Here is a 21,877-nt window from a genome sequence, read left to right on the forward strand (position 1 = left end):
AGCTAAGAAGTCGACATAGGAAACATAATTAAGCTCCTTGAATTAAGGAGCTGCCAATCAGCTGTCAACCAGCTGCCAACAAGCTGCCAACAAGATAAGACATTTATACAACTAGATAAAACACTACTAGGGTTGACACAAACCCTATTAGCTGCCAACAAGCTGCCAACAAGATAAGACATTTATACAACTAGATAAAGCACTACTAGGGTTGACACAAACCCTATTACACAGATAGGACTTTCAATAGTTAGTGTCTCTAGTTACCTGGGAAAAGAACCATGTAACATCTGATCACTTGTCTTTTGTCTTGTATAAATTTTCGTTCATGTGTAATTTTCATATAATGACCTGAATATATTTTTGTAAGAAGCTCAAGGTTTCTTTTGTGAACTTGTTATATTTTTGGGGCTGGATGTGTTGTGTTTTGAGAACCATTACGAAGATTGGTTATACTCAAATTTGTGGTTGTTTATCTACTACTTAGTTTGCATTTTGCATTTTAGATTTTGACACTTTAGAACGTAATCGACTTTATATTTAAATTTATTTTATTATATTTTTTTCTTCTTCAGAAAAACAGCATCTTGCTTGTTTTAGACTTCAATTTTCTCATAGTTTCCGAACTCGAAAACCCACGAATTTTTGTACACAAGTTACTCCTTTATGTCTACCTTGAATTTGAAGTTTTTCACTCTTTAGTTAAACGAGTGTTTTTGGTGAATTTTATGTTACAGGTCATTTTCTGCAGTTTGTAATACAACAAGAAGCCCTATATTTTATTTGCTAAAGTTCCACTGATAGTTTTGGTTACTATATTTGTTGAGTTTAAATTTTACTCTGTCAAACTCTTTGGCTAATGACTTATTTACACTCTGAAACTAGGGCTCGCTCCAACACTGTAGCACGATATTGTCAACTTTGAGCCCCGACCATGCTCTCACGGTTTTGTTTCTGGAAACTCACACGAGAACTTCCTAGTGGGTCACCCATCATGGGAGTGCCCTCGTGCACTACTCGCTTAACTTCGGAGTTCCCATAGAACCCGAAGCCAGTGAGCTCCCAAAAAGCCTCGTGCTAGATAGGGATGAGAATATACATATAAGGATCACTCTCTTAGACGATGTGAGATCTTACATCACACCTCAAGTTTTGGGGTGTGACAATATCTCCTTTCACCATATTTATCAGAAAACAAATTTTATAGCCAATGCGTTAGCTAAAATTGATCATTTATCTCACGGGTCATGAGTGTCAGGTTTGGTGATACACTCTTCCGTTTTAGTTCCTGCCCGAGGGGCTTCTCTTTGTCAGTTCTTTATATAACTCCTTATCATCTCTAACTACAAATCCGTTTTTTAGGGTAAGTTTTATCCCATAAGTTATGACAATTAATTTCTGTTTTTGGTACAAAGATGGTAGGACTTTGCACAATTTATCACGATTGTTCATATCATATTTAATGAATATCGTTAGTTTAAGAGATGTAATCAACAATCGAATCAATAAACGTGCTCTTATGTAGCTTAAGGATTAGTTGAGCAATCCTGCTCTTGTTCATTCAAACCAAGCTTTCCCTTAATTAATTAAAAAACTGAAAACAATTGCCCATCTAATTAAACCAAAAAAGCCACTTGAAATAACTTATGAGTTCATTAACGTCATGAAGAATAAGTATCTCAAATTTAATTAGAGCAAACCGTACCACCTTAATCATTTGATTAATTAATTTCAACGCCACAATTTGTAAAATAATATAGCAGCAGTTCCCCACAAAAAAACTTTAGTCTAAGCATGACTTATATACGAACGTTGTGCTAAACAGTTAGTAAATTAATACAAGACCGATTAAATGTAAAAACAAAATATGAAGCAAAAATACTAGTACATAATTATACTTTTTCGGAAAATTAAATGCATGATGATAATTTAGTCTAATGACACCTAGTCTTTCAGTTCAAATCTCATGAACTTCAATTGTTTGTTTGTTTGTTTGTTTTTTTTTTTTTTTTTTTTTTGAATAAACGATATTCTCCTTACAATAAACTAGTAATAATATAGTTCAAATTTGTATTTTTCAATTGTTAATTAAAAAATAATAATATACTTGAATCCTATACTATGTCATTCATAGCTATTTTCTCGGCAATCGAACTCTTAACCTATCGATTTTCTGAATTCATTGCATCCTCCCCACCTCAAGAGTTAAGTTTTTTAGGGCATATAGTATGCGATTTTTAGAAGACACTTTATTTTGATCATATATACCTAGTGATCAAATGATATCAATTTGAATACCGGAGATATTACACCACAGATTAATGACATATCAATCCCCTTTTCTATACAGTTTCGGTACCACATAAAGAGACATGATATTTTCTACTCCTGAAATGAAAAATGGTATCGATTTGAATAACATGAATGAATTCGACATAGAAGGTAACACTACATTATTGATCCAAAATTGTGCTAGTAACAATGTTTGTTATCTTTTCTTAAAGAGGAATCCCTCTTTGTATAGGAAGACTTATGCATCTAACTTAAGTATCTAACAAAAAAGAAAAGAAAAAAAAAAGCATCTAACTTAAATAAGTAGATCTCGGATCCAGTACTCTGCCAAAACAAACCCAATTAGACACTGATTTTATTTTATTTTTCTTAGAAGATCTTAGATTAATTAAAAAAATAATAATATTGGCATTAAGATGTTGAAGTTTTAATTTAATAAAATATTTTCACTAATATTATAAACATATTATATAATCCCCGCAAACACGCGAGCCAAATTTGATGGACGTGTTTGTCCTTGGTTGACTCAGACTCCCCGCTGTCTGAGGCGGATGAGTGCCGTTTGAGACGGTTCCTTACCAGTTTTGACCGCTTCTACTTTTTCATTAATATTATTAGTCTAAAGCTCAATTGCAAAAGTCTAACTTACTACAATCAGTTAGTTATAAATGATGTGATCATAACTATAATATTTGACATTAAGAGTAGGAAGAATTTGTAGTTCAGCTGGTTAAGTGTGTGTGTGTGTCTTTACGTACAAATTCATATGTTCAATTCTTCTTTCTAATTATCACTTTTATGTATTTAAAAAATGACTAAAAATGAAGAAATGTTAAGATGTTGTCATATTCGTTACAAGGAAATTAATAGACATTTACAACACGGTACTGCAATAAAAATATGTTATGTCAGTGAGGCTAGCAACAATTAGGTGAACTCATTATAAGTTAATATATATCATCTCGTCCAACTATGTCTATCGAATTTGAAGATTTTTCTAACAAAATAGAGAAAAATATCATTAAAACTAAAACTAGTAAAACAGTTTTTCCATATTACAAATAATAAACATAAATACACATTACAAAGTTTGTATGTAAAACATATATAAACACTAAAATTCTACTTACTTACAAAATGATTTAACTAGTCCAGCTAGCAAGAAGCTTGTAGTTCAATCGATTTTTCGCATTTGAAGTTCTCAATTTGATTTCCCGTCTCTTTTGTCCAAAAGAAAAAATTAGTTTGGCAAACGTTGGATCAGCCATATCATCATTGACTAAGACAGCAAGGGTTTTTTTTTTTTTTTTTTTTCTTTCTTTTTCTTTAAAAAGTATACGGAATTATTAATAATGCCACTCCACCCACTTATTATTTTTTTTTAAAACACACACACGAGGTCAAGGATAGGTGTTTATGGTCAATAAAAGATTAAAGAATTGAAAGCAGTAGTTTAACACTCAATTTATGTTACAACTACATTTTTGTAATTTTAATTTCAATAAATATTTTTTTATCATAATTTCCTCACAACATTTCCCGTACCAAGAAATAATATGGGACTCCCATAAAAATTAAACTCTTTATATACTCTCTGTCACTTTACAGTTTAACGTCAATTTCAGTGCCAACATTATAAAATATTGTGCAAAAAACATAAAAGGATAAAAAGTCCATGAAGAGTTTCGCTTTTAAAAGAATCTTATTGATATTTCTCAAACCACTAAGGTTCTAACAACATGTCACTTTAGTATATTGCTTTACCTTCTCTTAATTTGCATCCCTCATGTCACTTTTTTTTTTTTTTTTTAACAAACGATTTATTTACACTAAAGAGGTATGAGAGAGAGCTAAGCCTCAAATCTCAATTCACATATTTGAAAGAAAAGTTATTTTCCCACTTTATAATTATTGATCTCAATCTCAATTTAAATTTATATTTTTCTTTATAAATCTATTAGATATTTTATGTTGTTAGATTTTGTTTAAAAAAATTATGTTATGTTGTTAAATAATTAATTCAGAATATTGATTTGTGGAGTTTTACTTAAATATGAAATCCAAATTTGATAACCTTAAATCGATAGCACAATCAATTGTATTTTTTAATATTTAATTTGGGGACCTAAAATTTTGTTAACCTTTTTCTTTCCATCCAACCAAAAAAAAAAAAAACCTTTTTCTTTTCCAATCAATCCATGAAAATACAAAAATACAAAAGAAAAGAAGAAAAACAAAATATTAAAAATTAAAAAGAAAATGAGGGAAGGTGTAAGGTTTGGGCAAGGTGTCATTATGCCAAAGGAGAGTGTCGGTGTCGGTGCTGTTAGATGGAAGACTTACAATTACACAACGCATTTCTCGTAATATATGATCTGATTCATTTCCTGCTTTCCTTTAAAGTTTTCCATTTTTGATTGAAATCACTCTACACAAGTTCTTTGCTTGATTTTCAAGTGCTCCAATCCATCATTACCCACTAGGGTTTCAGCATTCTTCGTCTCTCTCCTCTCTCTCTCTCTCCCTCTCTCTCCCCATTCAGCAGAGTTAGTGAGAGAGTGTTTTGCAGTGAGTAGGATCTGTGACTGTGAGTGGGAAAGGAGAGTTCTTTTGTTTTTTTTGGTAGAGAGAAAGAGAGAGAGATGGGTGTGGATTTGAGGCAGGTAGTGGCAGGAATACTGACACTGGCAATGTTTGTGATGCTTGGGAACATGATTAAGAGAGACCATTTTGATTCTGTTGAAGTAAGTTCACAAAACCCACCACTAATCTCTCTCCACACTGCTAAAGATTATAACTTTACTGTTTTTTGTTTGATTTTTAATTGCAGAATAATCAAATTTTATGTCATTGTGCAACAGCATTTTATCTGCTTCTCGGTCTTTTGTTTCATTTGATTTGTTATCTTTGATGGGGTTTCATTGATTTGTTGTAATTGAAGTTTAATCACTGCAAGTTTCAATCTTTGTTTTCGGGTCACAGTAGATTTGTTGATATAGATGTAGCCCATTTTGTTAGAAATTGAGAAGCAAAATGGATTCAGAACTTGAGTTTTGTAATAGTTGAAGAAAGATTTCTTGTCAGTGACATTTATGGGATTCCAAAATAGGCCAAACATTTCTGATAGTTGAAAATTTTGATTTGTTATCCAAAAGATCTCTTTTGTTTCCCCTCTCAACCATCTGGCACACTTCAGTTTTCGGCGTTTTCGCTCTAGAAGAGTTGTGTAGTGTTCAAGTCTCATGCATATTTTTATGCAGTTCACATTGTTTATTTTCAGCAAATAGATATAAGCATTGATTTACAGGGATATTGTGTGATTTTCTGCTCTTTTGCGTTATATAGGAGAAGTTTCCTGGAGGAGGAGGAAGAGATACCTTAGAAACTTCCAAGTATTCAAAGGAGGGCCTCGTTAGCTTTGCTAAAAAGAATGGCGGGCCTTGGAAAGATGATGGCGAGGAGCTAAAACAGTGTTGGTCTAAGCCATCTGGTAAGTTTTCCTTGCCTTTTGAAATCATTGGTTGTTTCATATACTGTTTATTGCAATGATGAGTTGCCTAATTATTTTCATAAATTCTTCTCTTCTTGGTTAGCAGATGATGTAGAGCAGACGGAGGGGTACGTCCTGTTCTCATTAACAAATGGCCCTGAATACCATGTTTCACAGGTATTTAATGAACAGTTGATTTCGTTGATAGAGTTATTTATTTGGGTCCCTGAAACTGATATAGCATTTCCTAAATATAAACTCTCAAAATTTCTATAAATCCAGTCATTTCATCCTTTTATCAATTGTTAGACTGTGCTACGTTGTATGTTCATCTCTGTTCTCTATTATGTCTATTTCCCGGAAATCTTTAGTATTGATTCTTTAACATTCTCTGCGTAGAGTGTTCATAACTTCATTTACATCAGACTTATGATCAGACACGTGTTTTGCTACTTTATGGAATGATGAAAATCTTGGGTCTTTTTTTTAAAGATTTTCTGGTGTACATTCTTAAATTAGCCATTTGATCTGTAAACCAATTCGCTATTCTCTCATTAATCTGTACCTTGGCACTCTTCAGGTCGCAGATGCCGTTGTTGTGGCAAGGTATCTTGGGGCAACTCTTGTACTTCCTGATATTAGAGGGACCAACCCAGGGGATGAGAGGTCAGTCACTAATGCTCTGTTAAAAGCATGTTTTCTTCGATTGTTTATAGTTGAAGAATAAGTAATACTCCTTGCCGTGTTGCTGCTGTGTTACTCTATCTGTCCTTTGCTGATATCTTCTGTACTAATACCATAAACGAATTCTTTGGTTCGATTTAGATAAAAGATTTTGGCAGCCAACTAATTTAACTGAAATTCCAGGAACTTTGATGAGATTTATGATGCCGAGAAGTTTATAAGTAGCCTGGATGGTGTGGTCAGAGTAGTAAAAGAACGACCCGGTAAATTATCCACAAGGAATCTTGCCGCTGTTAAGGTTCCCAATCGGGTTACAGAAGATTACATTGTTGAACATGTGGAACCAATTTATAGATCGAAGGGCAACATAAGGCTGGCTACTTACTTTCCTTCAGTTAATATGAAGAAGACAGAAGGAAAGAGTTCTAGCGATTCAGTTGCATGTTTGGGGATGTTCGGAACATTAGAGTTGCAACAAGAGATTAGTGAAGTGGTTGAATCAATGGTTGAGCGTCTGAAAACTTTGAGCCGCAAGTCAGATGGCCAATTTGTAGCAGTGGACTTGAGGGTTGACATATTGGAGAAGAAAGGCTGCCAAGGAGGAGATGAAACCGGAACAAAAAGTTGCTATAAAGCACAAGAGATTGCTTTATTCCTGAGGAAACTTGGATTCGCAAAGGATACCACAATCTATCTGACCGAATCAAAATGGGACAGCAGTCTTGATGCTCTTAAAGACATCTTCCCGAAAACTTATATAAAGGTGCATGCTTCTTCTGTCATGCCTTATATTTTACTTTGTTTCAGTTACTCCCGAAACCCATACCATTGCTATTCCAGATGTAGATTTTGTACTTAAATGAGTCCGGAATTCATTGCAGGATGGCATTATCCCAGCAGACAAGAAGTCAAAGTACCTGGATTCCGAGGGGTCTGAATTCGAGAAGATCATTGACTTCTACGTGTGTGCGCAAAGTGATGTATTTGTACCAGCCATTTCAGGCTTGTTCTATGCAAATGTGGCAGGTAAGAGAATTGCTTCCAGTAAAACTCAAATACTTGTCCCAGCTGACATCCCCGACGCCTCTGCATCTGCCTCCAAATTCATCACACATTATGTCTCGAAGAAGAACCATTTGGCGTATTCATGCTACTGTTAATGTCCCTCCGTGAGAAGAAACCCGGGAAGAAGAAAGGCGGGGCGGATGCATCGAAGCCTTCAAAGAGGGTGTTAGCTCAATCGAGATTTATATGGTTACGCAGATTGGACAGGCTAGTTTGTATAATAATGTATACTTAATCTGGGTTACAAGAAACCTTAAACAGAAATTTGTCCGTTAAAAATGATGTTTTGCAGACACTGTTTGATAGGGCAGGAAGTTTTGAACCTTTAAATGGTTCATAACATGTGTTGTTTGATTATATTCCATAACATTTTTCCTATATTCATTGTAATATTGTTATCACATCGTATACAATTTTGTGCCTGTCTCATCACGTGTTTGTGACACCTAAGAATATCACTTTTAAAATATGGACATGTATACAATTTGGACTGGTAAAAAATTAATTAGGGAAACGATTTTCGCATTGTTTTTTCTGTCTATTGTTGACAGTTGATCATTCGTTCAATGCAAAAGCCGTAACCAAAGAAGAGAGTGGGAAAGGAAAACAAAAGACTGCGGAAATCATTTTCTGCTAATTAAACCAATATTCATGTAAGGTCAACGAATAAAACAAATTTCACATGGGTTTGGATCTTAGAACAAAAAGAAAATAAGAATAAGAAAATGGAGGGTTGGATCAAGATCCAAGGTAGTTTTGTCCATAGAGGACCATACTAAATCTGACTCGATTTAGATGATAAAAGTATAATATAATCACGTAATTACAGGTCCTTTAAAAGAAAAAAAAAGGAACAAGAGTTAAATGTGTATAAAATGGAAAATGCTAGGAAATCATTTTTAAAATCACATTTTGGGATCACATGCATGATGCCCTAAAGTGAGGCTTCATGATTTAAAGAATTAAAAAAAGAAAAAAAAATTAACCATTTTCGGCAAGATTTATATTGAGGTCTTTTTTCTTTCTTTTTTTTTTCTTGAAGAAGAAGATACGATAGCAATTTTATTTATAATATTAATGAAGCATACAATCATGTAGCATGGCATCCAGAATATTAACCAGAGGCACCTCAAACCATAGACTAGGAACAGTAGAACTTAAGGTCAATTTAGCCATACTATGCGCCACAGCATTGGCAAATCTACATATATGATTTACTTTCACTGTAGCAAAACTCTGCAATCTGGCTTTCACATCCTCAATTAATAAACCAATAGTAGAAACGCCACAATGGGGACTTTGCAGTGCTTGGACCACTTGTAAGGCATTACTCTCCAGAATGACTAGCCTCCAATGCCATTGTGCAGCTTGGTGCAAGCTTGCACGAGCTGCTAGAATCTCCACAGTATAGGGGTCGATCACATGAGAAATTTTACAAATGAAACCTCCACCATAGGTCTTTGTCACGAAAAACCACACCGATACCCCCACACTTCGAATTTGAACAAAAGGAAGCATTGACATTAATCTTAATCTAGTTTGGCAGTGGTGGAGACCACCGAGAAGGAGAAAGCAGGGGGCAAGGAGCAGTTTGGAGTTGTGAAGACACAAAATCCGATAGGAAAAGGCCCGCCAATCTACTCACCACAATAGGGTTCTCCTGCTTATCATCCCAAAGAAGGGAATTCCTAGCACGCCAAATAGAATGGAGAAGGGCAAGAAGAAGATCAAATTGACCATGCTTGAGGACAGCAACACGACAACTAAGCCACTCCAAGAAGCAAGAGAAAGAAGAGCGGAGTGGTCCAAGCTCAATGTTGGCAGACGAACCAACGGCTCTTGCAAATGGACATTCAGCAAACACATGTAGCGCCGACTCCGAAGAGGAACTACATAAAACACAAATGTCATCCACCACAATGCCTTCATTGAGGTCCACTGTTTGCACTTTATCCAAACTATGTATTTCCTTCTTCATTAATGAATATCGTACTTGAACTAAAAAAAAATAATAACCGTCAACAATAAATTATGTGGTTTACAAATTTCGGTTTTAAAAGTTTTTCTGGTTAACATTATCCGTATAAAAATATTAAAATTTAATAATGTGTAACGTATTATCTTCCACTTAGTCTTAGTCTTTGACAGAATGGTATACCCTACTCCCACGAGCTCCTTCTGAAACTTGTCTACCATTTTAGCCGTAAATTCCAAACCTTAAAATACCAAAATAAACCTCCCAAACCAATTGGATTGTAGAAAATGAAATGTCATCTTGTTGGGAAGTGGTCATTCTAATCAAGATTTCAGATGAAAATGATTTTTGCATGTTTATGTTTATTTCTGACAAATTTTTTTTTTTCAAACGATAGATTTTGTTAAATTAGATGTTAGATCAATCATCGATGTTGTTCGAACCCACGTTGTCTTATAAGAGTTGAACTCCTTTTCACCACTATAATAAAAGGCCACTTCCGACATTCAATTTCTTTTATTTTTATATATGCTCTGAAATCACTTTTCTTTTCAAGTTTATCCATTCCACGAAAGAAAACGAATGACAAAATGGTTAAACATTGAAATATAAGAAGAAAATGGTTAGATATGACACTAAGAGATAAATACATGAAATGAATGATCAAATCATGTGAGCCGTCTTAGCTCAGCTGGTAGAGCGCGTGGCTTTTAACCACGTGGTCGTGGGTTCGATTCCCACAGACGGCGATAAATAAGTATTTATTTTTATATGAGTTGGGGTCCATAATTAAGAGTACTATTCACATTAACTTTTTTTTTTTTTTTTTTTTTTTTTAAATTTTTTAAAGGACCAGCAAGTAACTTCACCACAGTAATTCATTTTTTCAGAAGTCGAGAACTATATTACTTTACTGTTCATAAATTTATTTTGTGATAGAAGGTTTTCTTTTCATCATCTTTTAGTCAACAAAGAAAATTTTATTAATATGTAATTTATATTTTAACAAAGCTTTCTTCCACTTGAAGTACGTCGAGAATTTCAATAAAAATCCAAGTGTTTGAGCCAATTAGGAAATGCATTTAAAAAATAATTTTGTTTAAAGCATAAAAGTGTTTTTATTAGGACTTTGAAAATTTCAACAAATTTGTTTTTTCTAGAAACACTTCAAGTAATTTTATTTATTCAAAATACTTTTAAATTTTCTACTAAACATAATTGACTTTTTTATGATCTAAAAGCACTTGCAGATATATCTTATATTTAAATTTAATTATTTTTTCATTTGGACACAAAACCTACTGTAGTAATGAGTAAATCTGAGTTTAATTATTTTTGGATTGTCCTTACCATAATATGAATTCTTTCTTCTGATTCCAGAGGAAGGAACAAATACATTTTGCATCACATCTTTGTTGTCGGGGCTTATAAAATTGGAGGAATGCGTCGGGTTTTTTTCTGATCGAAGGGTTTCTCGGTGAAGGGAGTGGTGGGAAGAGGGATTTGCAAGGTTGAAAGTTGGGACCAAGAATGAACAAAGGCGAATTTGTGATCAAAGACCTTGGAAAACCTCGATATTGCCTAGATCTGAAGATTGTACAATGTTTTGACGATATTCTGGTACAATAGTTGACTATACCAAAAGGTGTTACGTCAATTTAATGAAGATAGAGCGAAGCCTTAAAGTACTGTCATGCTTCGAACCCGGGTTGGCGGAAAATTTGAAACTAGATCTGGCGTGTGAATAAAAGTAAAAATAAATACAAAAAACAAATTTCTCTTATACAAATAACTCCAAAATCCTTATAGGGTGTACATAATAAATTAAAATCCTTAAAAGTTGTAAATCCCTCATCAAACACAACCTCAGCTCATCTATCACATTTCTTGCCACATAACTCATCTGTAAAATAAAAGGTGAGGGGTGAGCAACAGCCACTATCGCCCAGTGAGTAAAATATGTAATATGTCAGTCAAGTGATGTCCTTTTTTCACATGCTAGAAGTATGACAATAATATCAAAACTTTAGCCACGTAATTCCATATCACATCATTCATTTATGTGTTCATTAGATCCTTCCTCAAATTTAACTCACCACGTGACCCCTAATATCAATTCCACCCTAATATCCCTGTGTGAAGTTTACATTTATCCACTGGATTAATGCAACACTAGAGTTCTCATGCTCCATGAACATCTCAAACAATTCCACCTAGAATGTGCATATATCCCATCGTAAACATTTCAACAAATCAAACATACTTGATTTAAAATAGATGGATATTTGTAAATAGATGAAAACCCACGATAGCTCGTGCGTTTCGTTTATAAAAAAATAAGAATATTTTGAAACACATTATATAAACTCCCCACCTCGATCAATAGCTAGAACCTCGGCAAGACAAGTCCACTAACAATCTCCACACAACCAACTCCCTGACCCTAAACTTTCTTTCTTCTCTCTCTCTTTCTCTCTCTCTAAATATAAATACACACACACACACACACACACACACACATATATATATATATGGGATAATATTTTAACAAACATTTTTACACTTCTTTGTAACCTTTAGATTTTATAAAATTCAACGGTCTAGACTAAGAGTGATGTGATTAATTGACTTGAATGATCATGTGGATAATAATTAATAAGGAAAATGCTAATCTCAATTAAGAAAAAAATATCTAATGGAATAAAACTGAAGGAAAAAAAAAAAACATTTGAACCCTAATAACTAAAAAACATGAAATCTCTCCTTTGCCGATGAGGTATGCAGTGCTTCTCCTCTTTCATTTTATAAAAATAATCCTAATAATAATAAAAAAAAACACGATTTAAGAGTAAAAATCATTATTCATATGAACTGATAAAACTTAGTTTTATCACCTTGCATATATGAACAATAATATAGAATTTAGAGACGTTTCATTTTGCTTACGAAATGAAGATTCAAGGCATGGAAGTTGCAAACTTGGGGGAGATGGAGGTTGCAAACCTCCTTTCTTATTTTCACGATTATAGCTAGGGTTTCTTCCCCTTTTAATTTTAGTTTTACTTTTTTTTTCCAGATTTTAAGTTTTTTCAATTTTATTTTTATTTTTAATATTAGTTAAAATACACATAAGTATCCAAGTTATTTAATGAATAAATAAGAATCTTGGAATGTTAAAAAAATCTAAAGGTTACAAAGAAGTGTAAAAATGTTTGTAAAAATATTTGTCCCTTGATCCTATCCCTATATATATATATATATATATATATATATATATATATATATATATATATATGTGTGTGTGTGTGTGTGTGTGTATACAAGCTCTTTAACAAGAGGAATCCCCATTTAAAAAAAAAATGGGAACATCCTCTTGACCGTTGGATTGACTTTAATGAAATTGTGCGGTTGAGATTAAATCACAGGCCACACAATTTCATTAAAGTCAAATCCAACGATCAAAAGGATGTCCTCATTTTTATAGAAAAATGAGAATCCCTCTTGTTAAAAGATTCCTCTCTCTCTCTCTCTCTCTCTCTCTCTCTCTCTCTCTATATATATATATATATATACATATATATATATATATATATGTATGCAACGTAGATAAAAGAAGGATAAAGGTCGAGGAAATGTAAATGAAATGGAGAAGTGGCAGAAGTTATTTATATAAGACAGACAGGAGTCGACAAGTATAGCAGGAGGTGTCCAATATCATTGGATAATAAGGTATGAGAGATTGACACTTGTTAGGGTAGTAGTTTTGGCTGCCAAGTGGATAAATAGATGTCACTTAAAGAGGATGAATGGTACACACGGAGCAACCTCAAGCTCCATTGTAATGACAATGCAAATAAGACTGGACTGAATGATTGGATGGTTACTATGGTGGTGCACCTAAGAAGTGGACATCTGGGTATATGAACAACCACAAACAACATTGATCTCGATCACCACGTCTTGTATGCAGGAGGAGGTATGCTAACCTAATGCATGGAACAAAAGATATCTATACTACTATGGTTTATTGTATACACATACAGGGCATACATACGTATACAATACATAGAAAATAACAAACATGAAACAAAAGATATTTTAAAATATCATATATTTTTTTTTAATACGGGTCTCACAAGTACTCCTATGGTTGTCCAAATGCTAGATGCAAAATGAGACCCTCTCCATCCTAAAGACAATGAAAAAGAGGTTTTGGAGCCTGGAGTTACATGTTTGAGTGCAATTGGCGCTTTTTTATACTTAGCTCAATGCACTAGACATGATATCTCATTCGCCGTTAATCTATTGGCAAGATATAGCAACGTGCCAACACGCTGACATTGTAATGGTGTTAATGACATCCTTCGTTGCCTCAGAGTTACTACAAATGTGGGCTTATTTTGTCCCTATTCATCTCAGAATAGATCATACCCCATTAGTCTTCAGAATGATATTTTCCTTGTTGGTTATGTTGGCATAGGTTATTTATCTGCTCCACAAAAGACACATTCTCAAATGGGTTACATCTTTACTGCTAGAGACACCTCAATATCTTGGAAAGCAACTATATAAACCTTAGTTGCACATACTTCAAACCATACTGAAATTCTCGACCTTCATGAAGCCACGTGCAAATGCTTTTGGATCACAGACGTTATTGAGCATATTCGAAGAACTTGTTGACTTTCTTCTGTCATTGATGTCTCTTTTAGGTTGTCATTCTACAACAGTCTTGATAATGAACTACGAAGACAACACCGTTTGTATCGACCATATCAAGGAATGACTCGTCAAAGGACATCAAGCATATTGTGCCGAAGTTTTTCTTCTCACATTAGCAGCAAGAACATCAGAAGATTGAAGTCAAGAGGATCTAATCTCAAAACAACATTGTCGACCTCTTCACAAAATCATGGTCAATGCCTACTTTTCAAAAGCTTGTTCGAGGAATTGGATGCGTAAATTGTCTGATTTACAATGTGTGTAGTTCTCATTGAGTTTTGTCAACTCATGGGGAGTATCTTGAGGCATACTTATTTGACCTTAGTGTACTATTTTCCTACGATCATAATCTTTTTATCCCATTGAGTTTTTGTTGCCTAACAAGGTTTTGATGAGGCACAAACGCTGGGTTGGTCATACCCTTGTGTGTGTTTTACTTATGTCCTAAAGATGTTAGTTTTGACTTGTTTTTACTCACTTTTCTCCTTAGAGTATGAGTTTTGTCCCACCTTAGATTTACCATAGGCAGGTTTTGTGAAGTTTATCCTTATATACATTCTTCCTTATTTTGAAACTCGGATTCGCTACTTGGGCCGACTAGATGAGTAGACTTCATCAATTGCTTCTACATCATCCGTGAAGATCTGATGCGCCATTCACATGAGTATTTACACACCTAAAGTGGAGTGTTGTAGTTAGAATTATATAGCACGTGTTATTATGTAAATCCTAGTGTATTGTATTCAGGATTCTTATTTAATCTAAAAGATCTTAGGCTTTCTTACTTGTAGCTTAAGTAAACCCATTATGTTCTCTATAAATGAAGGTACAAAGTAGGAGGAAAGGGCACACCTTTCTCTACACCTATCTTTTCTCTCTCTTTGTCACCACACCGTTTCTATCTCCTTCAATTTAATTTAGGTCCCAAACTTTCCTATTCTATAAGGCCGGCGTTAGATTTTCCCTTTTCTAATTGGGATTTGTTGGGTTAGTAAATTATGACGAATTTGACATATCGACAGAAAATAGGTGAGTTAAAAGTCTCGTTTTATTGATCACCTAGTGACTAAGGATATATGGTTGAAATCAAACGACGGGTGACTATGCATTCCTCGATTACTAGGTGACTATGAGAACATTTTTGGATAAATTAATAAGCTGAATTGTAGCAATATCTTTAGATTATAGCCCAAGTGCATTTTTGCCTTATTGATGCAACGGTATTGGGCGTGGAATTTGCGGTTAACCACTCGATAGTCCAGCTAAAACTAGGTATTGACACTGCCATTTGTAAAGTTGACCTTGAAATTTTTCACTTAAATATTGAGACATCGCTAAATTATAGTACTAGTGGCAAGTTACGATTTTAGCTTTAGAGTCTTCGTTCTGTTAAGGGTAGATTGTTAGCGGTCACCCACCCCTGAATTTGATATTAGGGTTGAAATATAATATAGTCGTCCTCAAACTAGGGACACTCTTTAAACTACTGGTCCCTTCCTTTGGTACCGTCAAACCTTTTGTTTTTCGTTTTTTTTGTTTTTTTTTGTTTTTTTTGTTTTGTTTTTGAACAAATGATATTATTTCCACTAAGAGAGAGGGATATGCTTAACCTCACAATGAGCTAGCAATAAAGTGGTTTAAATTCGTTTTTGGCATAATCGAACTTGAGACCTCTCACTTACAAGTGAAGAAGAATACCACTAGACCGTAGTACTAAGTGGCAAACTTTTTGTTAAATGTAGGGGAGAAATTATGGGTATTTAATCAAGTCAATGTTGTAATTGGGCTGTTTGTAAAACACCAAAATTAGATAAAAGTATAATAAAAAATGGATAATAATAACCAAAATTAGATATAGCAAGCCCCATGTCGAACTAACATGTCATTTGGTGAAAATTTAAACGTACCAAACAGATTAACCACCCCAAAAAATAACATCCCTTTGATTTTGATACTACGAGAGGCCGTTGTACATTTAGATTTGCTCGTTCAACGATAATTTACCAAAAACTGGATAACTGCAAGCACATTATATGTGCATATTTGAGTAGCAACAATGCGTAAGGGCCTGGAAGCAAACCTCACCCTTTTCACAGACGAAGGACTGACAATTAAACGTAGCATGCTGTGACTCCGCCGAGATTCCATTATACTAACACCCTCCATACTCGGCCAAAATTGCAAAGTGGAACTGAGACACCAGTTAAATTATCAACACGCCGAAGAAACATGAAATAAACACGGTAATGAATGGAGCATAGTAACATAACATTTGTACCCAAAAAAAAGAGAAAGAAGCATAGTAACATACCATCTTGTGGATTAATCAATCATCCAGGTAATAATAGGACCCAGCTGCCTTTTGTTCCCTATCTTTCGTCGACTCCAATTTGTTGATTCGTGGGCGATAGTTAGTCGGGTCACGCCTAAATGTGATATCAAGATGCTGCATGCATGCATCATTTTGAAAAGAAAAAAAAAATCAATGAAAAGAGCAAAATTAACTTCTTATCACCACACACTAAAATAGTCGCAGTCCAAAACAATCGAGTGGAATGAAGAAGTTGCAAGACTTACAGATAAGAAGAGATTCATCCCAGTCAACAATGACTGTGGAGCATTTGCAGTACAATCAATTGATGCCTGCCCCTCATAGACAATAACCCTATCGGCCAAGTAAGTAGCCATGATAAAGTCGTGTTCAACGATGAATGCTGTTTTCTTAGCATGTAGGATAAACCTCTTTATGACTTTAGATGCAACAATACGCTGCTCAGAATCAAGATACGCACTCGGTTCATCTATAAGATATATATCTGCAGGCTGCATTAAGTAAATAGAGATGTGGATTAGAATGAGTCCGTGACAGGTGATTTGCATGCATCTTCACCAGCCAGAACAACAGAAGAACTATAATTCATGGCCTTCCCAGTGCCAAACAATAAAAAGATTAAAAAGAGTGAAACTGTTATTGTGAACATGTAATCACTAATTACAATGTTACCTTTAAGACAGAGGATAAACAAATGTATGGCAACATTGGCAAGGACAAAAAATTCTTTTAGGATTTTAGAGCACAAACCTAGGAATGACAGATGGTCATGCTATATGGCCAAACGTGTTCAAGGATGGAAAAATCTAAAACAAGTAGAGAATTCCCTCCTACTCAAGATGCATCCACGGAAACAAATATAAGGGGTAGCATAAAGTGTTGAAAATGATTCATTTAGACACACAAAGGCCCATTTATTACTTCACATCAGAACCCTATCTCTCCCTTCCTACGAAAGGCTGATATAAGGGAAAAATAAACACAACTTCTGATTTTCAAAGCCAGTTGAACCTTGTGACCTTTCACCAAGTAATTCAACTTAACTACCAAATCATTTGTTGAAAAATCACGAATCTACGAAAATAAACAATGCTTATTGAAAACTTTAGGCTTCTAAATTTCATAACCAAGACGCAAAAAGCTTAACGCCACAATGTAACAAAGCAACCCAGCTGAGCAACATTATTCCACTAATCCAATGATTTATAAAAGGTGGATAATAATAATCTACCTTCCCGAGGCATAGGCATAATGCAACCCTTTGGAGCTCTCCACCAGAGAGATTCAGAACTTCTTGATCCATTAATTGTTCAATAAGAAGAGGTTTCATCACATCTGACATGAATTGGGGGTGAGTATATGAATCACGAATTTTTGAATGTAACAAGGCTCTGACAGTGGATGGAAACTTTGGGCTGATTTTCTGGGGCTTGTAAGAAACATTGAATTCAGGTATCTCCACATCGGAATCTTCCACAGTATCAGGTTTCAATAGACCAGCCTGAAAATTGGGCATATGCTAACTCAACATCCAAAGCTGCAAAGTAATTATGACTGAAGAAAAATAAGATGAAAAATAAAGAATACCAGCATACGGATGAATGTTGTCTTCCCTGTTCCATTCTCTCCCAGCATTACAATAATCTGAGAATCAGTAAATTCGCCTTCAACCACACGAAGCCTGAAGTTTCCCTGAGTTTTAGTCATTGATGGGTATTTATATCGTGCATATGTATCGATTTCTTCAGCACTTTCCTGTGGAGTCTCAGCAACCTGGTAAAGACAACAAAGTAAATCACAAAGCAATGATAAGTCAAAGGAGTCTTTCTGTTTTTTCCAGTTGCAAGTCAAAAAAAGAGCATTTCATGGACAAATTTATGATCTTGCCTTGAAGGTCAGAGATACATCCCGAAACCTAAGATTCTCTGTAGGAACAAATCCAGCCAAGAAGATGTTGATTCCTTCTCTAACTGAGAAGGGAAGAGTTACAACTCCATATGCACCCGGTTTCCCATATAAACAGCAAATGAAGTCTGATAAGTAATCCAAGACACTAAGATCATGCTCCACAACAATTACATAGCTGAAAATATAAGAGCATATGACTATTAGTTAAATATGCAGACAATCAAGAAATGGAATCCAACAAAACCATGCAATTCAATTTTGAGGAAAGAAGAGAAAATACGAAATTAAACCTATTAGGCCTGAGCAAAGATCGGACAACTTGGGCAGCTTTAAGCCTCTGTTTGACATCAAGATAACTTGAAGGTTCGTCAAACATATAAATCTCTGCATTCTGTATGGCAACGACAGCAATGGCGAATCTTTGAAGCTCCCCACCTGATAAATCCCCTACCTTACGCTCTATAACCTGGTTCAGCTCAAGATCAGCACATAATTTTTCCTTCATATCCCTCTCATCTTTCTGACTGAGCACCTCCCCAACATTCCCTTGAACTGCTTTTGGAATGTGATCAACATACTGGGGCTTTATAATGGCCTGTTAAGTAAAAAGAATATTAAGCAAATTAGCAAGAAGAACAAATATAACATGAGACAATATACTGGTTAGAGACAAGAAAAGATGGCCAAGATATACCCACAACACAACAGGCAAAATTATATTCATTTAAAAACTAAACTCATTTCCAATTTAGTACGAAAGGTTATGGACAGCAAAATTAAATGGTACCTTCAAATTATCTTCCAGGATACGGGTGAAAAAATTCTGCAACTCAGATCCTCTAAAGTAGGTCAAGATTTCCTGCCAATCTGGAGGATTCTGCAAAAATAAAAATAAAAAAACCATCTAGATAAGATCATCGAAGAATGCACCAAACAAGTTTGAAACATAATAAACTTGTCAAAGAAGGGGAATTTGTGTAAGGAGTCTTACTTTGAAACGACCTAAATTTGGTTTCAACTTTCCACCCAAAACTTTGAGGGCAGTTGACTTCCCAATGCCGTTTGTTCCAACCAAACCAAGAACTTGACCTGGCCTAGGGACTGGTAACCTGAAATTACAAAATTTATGTCATCCCAAACCACATAAATGCTCAAACAATCACTTCCCGATAATGTGGTAAGGAGCTAACCTGTGTAGCTTGAAAGTGTTAGGCCCATAGCGATGGGTTGTATCTTTGTCTAAATCCTTTGGCAAGTTAATGATTTGGATTGCTTCAAATGGGCATTTCTGCATCATCAGATGGTATAGAGTCCAATTAATGCTCACAACTATTTCAGATAAAAAGACAATTGACGGTAACAGCACTTCTTACAGACCTTAACACAAATACCACATCCAATGCACAATTCTTCTGAGATGAAAGCAATCTTGGATGCAGGGGTAACCTCGATACATAGTTTACCTGTATATAGACTGATTAGTAGTGTGTATGTTTGTAGCACTACAGGACAAAAACATAATAATACTAAGTCCGGTTATAATAAAAAAGTGCTCGTTCACAGAAAAGCAAACATAGTTGCCATGATAATGCATAACAGGAACTCACCAACAGAAACATTAAATCTATTTGGAGCCGTCTCATATTATGCAAGAGCTCATGCCTGTATTTTTAGTAACCTTTAATACAAGCATTCCTTGATTTTATCAACCAATAATCTCCTTTAATGGAAAGTTTTGAGCATAATTAAAATTTCTGAATGTTTCTCCTTGCAGGAGGCATTCCATTACCTTTATTTCCTTTCATCATAAGTAGCTTTCACGACCACATTTGAACACAAATAATATGTCTCAAGATAAATACCAAGTCACATGATTAAAAAAAAAAGGGTGACAAATCCAATTAATCAAGAACAGTGCATCTTAGAAACCCTATAGAAATATAATAGCAAGATCATAATTCAAGAAACAAGAAAAGATTCTATTGTTTTCATTAAAAATAAAAAACAAAACAAACCATTATCTGAGTAATTCAATTAATCCAGATATTTAATTCCTTTATGATATCAACAGACATATACACACAAATTATTACATAAACAAAATGGAAATGATACAAGTGAGAAGAGGTAACTATAATATACCAGTGATGACAACAGGACAGCTCCTCTTGCATTCCTGGCGGCACTTCTTGGGTTTGCATCTGTCGGAGCTCACAATAGCTATACGGGTCAAACGGTCAGACATCTCCTAATCTTCTTCTATCCACAGTAAATCCACGGATCAAATTAAGCAAAGATCAAATGGATACAGACTGAGCAAGAATCAAACTAAAGGTGCTTACGGGCCGGAAACTAATCAAATATGGGCAAAACTAAATCCAATGCAAGCTGGCTAGTATATTAATTTTGCAACCAGTCCAACCTAATTTCAGTACCCAAAGCTCAGAAGCAACCCAACATCTAAAACCAAACGCCTGAATATGTTTACAGGTATAAAAAAAATCCCCAATAGCATGAATTTCAACATTACTAAAAATCAAATCCCTAATTTCACCAAAATCCCCAACAATCACAAATTCACAAATCAAGTCCCCTTCTTTACATATAAAAAAAAACCCAAATATCACAATCAAAAGCTGATTCTTTTACACAATTCGAAGCTCAAAAGGTGATTCTTTAACACAAATCTCAATCGCAAGCTAAAGAAAAGTACCTTGTTTGACAAGAGGAGAAAATGGAGGAGAAGCTTGAGTCGGATCAGCTGGCAGCTGCAAGCAGAGGAGTAGTAGAAATACACTGAACACTGAAGGAGAACACGAAGCCGATCAAACTGCGATGGCGACGGAGACTGAGACTGAAAAAGGAAAGCTCGAGAGAGAGAGAGGATAGAGGGCGAGTGACGGTTAAGTGTAGGGAGAGGCAGGTGTGGGAATGGCTTGAGAGTCGGACAGGTGCAGGGAATTGTTCTGTTCATACCCAATTATTGACTGTTCACACCCAGAAGTTAAAAAAAAAAAAAAAAAATTTACTTTTTCGTATATTTTCTAAAATCTATGAATTTTCTTGAATTTTTTTTTTTTGGTAAAAATTACTTTTTCGTATATTTTCTAGAATTTATGAATTTTCTTATTTTATTAACTTAAGACATATTCTTTGAGTAAAATTCAAATTTTAGGTTCTAAATTTATCTCAACTTGCTCTAATAGTTGGGGCAAATATGAGTTTTAATCCAAAACTCATTTCTTTGACAAATTTAATCCAAGATTCCCCTGAGTTAGTGGGGCTAGCCTACCATTTATGTATTTTTTTTTTTAGTTTTATATTTATAAATTTATTGAATTTAACTATTAAAATCTAATATGATCAAATCAAACGGTAAAAAAATGATCTAATTGTCTAAATTTAAATT

At 34.5% G+C, this 21,877-nt stretch overlaps 3 protein-coding genes and 1 non-coding gene across 6 annotated transcripts; 2 read left to right on the forward strand and 2 right to left on the reverse strand.

The window, feature by feature from the left end:
• Positions 1-4,553: 4,553 nt before the first annotated feature.
• Positions 4,554-7,960, forward strand: LOC137707470 (protein MANNAN SYNTHESIS-RELATED 1). The gene is made up of 6 exons (XM_068446346.2): positions 4,554-5,036; positions 5,638-5,782; positions 5,889-5,959; positions 6,363-6,448; positions 6,650-7,229; positions 7,348-7,960. Exons 1-6 carry the CDS (start codon positions 4,935-4,937, stop codon positions 7,624-7,626), a joined length of 1,263 nt encoding a protein of 420 aa, XP_068302447.2. The 5' UTR covers positions 4,554-4,934; the 3' UTR covers positions 7,627-7,960.
• Positions 7,961-9,065: 1,105 nt separating this feature from the next.
• On the reverse strand, positions 9,066-9,509 carry LOC148689460 (uncharacterized). Its single transcript, XM_088688476.1, has one exon. It carries the CDS (start codon positions 9,507-9,509, stop codon positions 9,066-9,068), a length of 444 nt encoding a protein of 147 aa, XP_088544602.1.
• A 673-nt stretch (positions 9,510-10,182) lies between these two features.
• Positions 10,183-10,255, forward strand: TRNAK-UUU (transfer RNA lysine (anticodon UUU)). Its single transcript has one exon. It is a non-coding gene; the product is annotated as a tRNA-Lys (tRNA).
• A 5,779-nt stretch (positions 10,256-16,034) lies between these two features.
• LOC137707823 (ABC transporter E family member 2) lies at positions 16,035-21,453 on the reverse strand. Of its 3 annotated transcripts, none has more exons than XM_068446743.2 (13): positions 21,182-21,453; positions 20,611-20,727; positions 19,846-19,931; positions 19,659-19,756; positions 19,460-19,577; positions 19,256-19,345; positions 18,759-19,063; positions 18,448-18,643; positions 18,148-18,333; positions 17,792-18,061; positions 16,806-17,051; positions 16,540-16,674; positions 16,035-16,419 (listed from the first exon to the last, which is right to left on the reverse strand). In XM_068446743.2, exons 2-12 carry the CDS (start codon positions 20,711-20,713, stop codon positions 16,555-16,557), a joined length of 1,818 nt encoding a protein of 605 aa, XP_068302844.2. In that variant the 5' UTR covers positions 20,714-20,727; positions 21,182-21,453; the 3' UTR covers positions 16,035-16,419; positions 16,540-16,554. The 3 variants fall into 3 exon arrangements, with proteins under 3 accessions (XP_068302844.2, XP_068302845.2, XP_068302846.2); XM_068446744.2 differs by having other exon boundaries at positions 20,611-20,724; positions 21,182-21,448; XM_068446745.2 differs by having other exon boundaries at positions 20,611-20,721; positions 21,182-21,379.
• Between the last annotated feature and the right edge of the window lie 424 nt (positions 21,454-21,877).

The sequence above is a fragment of the Pyrus communis genome, chromosome 17 (assembly GCF_041283825.1).
Source record: "Pyrus communis isolate YQ-2024b chromosome 17, ASM4128382v1, whole genome shotgun sequence".
Taxonomy (NCBI): Eukaryota; Viridiplantae; Streptophyta; class Magnoliopsida; order Rosales; family Rosaceae; genus Pyrus; species Pyrus communis.

Bases quoted from the DNA above. Each gene is read 5' to 3' on its own strand.
- LOC137707470 (XM_068446346.2), top strand. From the start codon at position 4,935: ATGGGTGTGGATTTGAGGCAGGTAGTGGCAGGAATACTGACACTGGCA. The intron at 5,037-5,637 runs GTAAGTTCACAA...TGCGTTATATAG, and splicing joins ACCATTTTGATTCTGTTGAA to GAGAAGTTTCCTGGAGGAGG. The intron at 5,960-6,362 runs GTATTTAATGAA...GGCACTCTTCAG, and splicing joins CTGAATACCATGTTTCACAG to GTCGCAGATGCCGTTGTTGT.
- LOC137707823 (XM_068446743.2), bottom strand. From the start codon at position 20,713: ATGTCTGACCGTTTGACCCGTATAGCTATTGTGAGCTCCGACAGATGC. The intron at 19,064-19,255 runs GTACCATTTAAT...TTTACTTAACAG, and splicing joins TCCTGGAAGATAATTTGAAG to GCCATTATAAAGCCCCAGTA. The intron at 18,062-18,147 runs GTATTCTTTATT...CCCAATTTTCAG, and splicing joins CAACATTCATCCGTATGCTG to GCTGGTCTATTGAAACCTGA.
- LOC148689460 (XM_088688476.1), bottom strand. From the start codon at position 9,509: ATGAAGAAGGAAATACATAGTTTGGATAAAGTGCAAACAGTGGACCTC.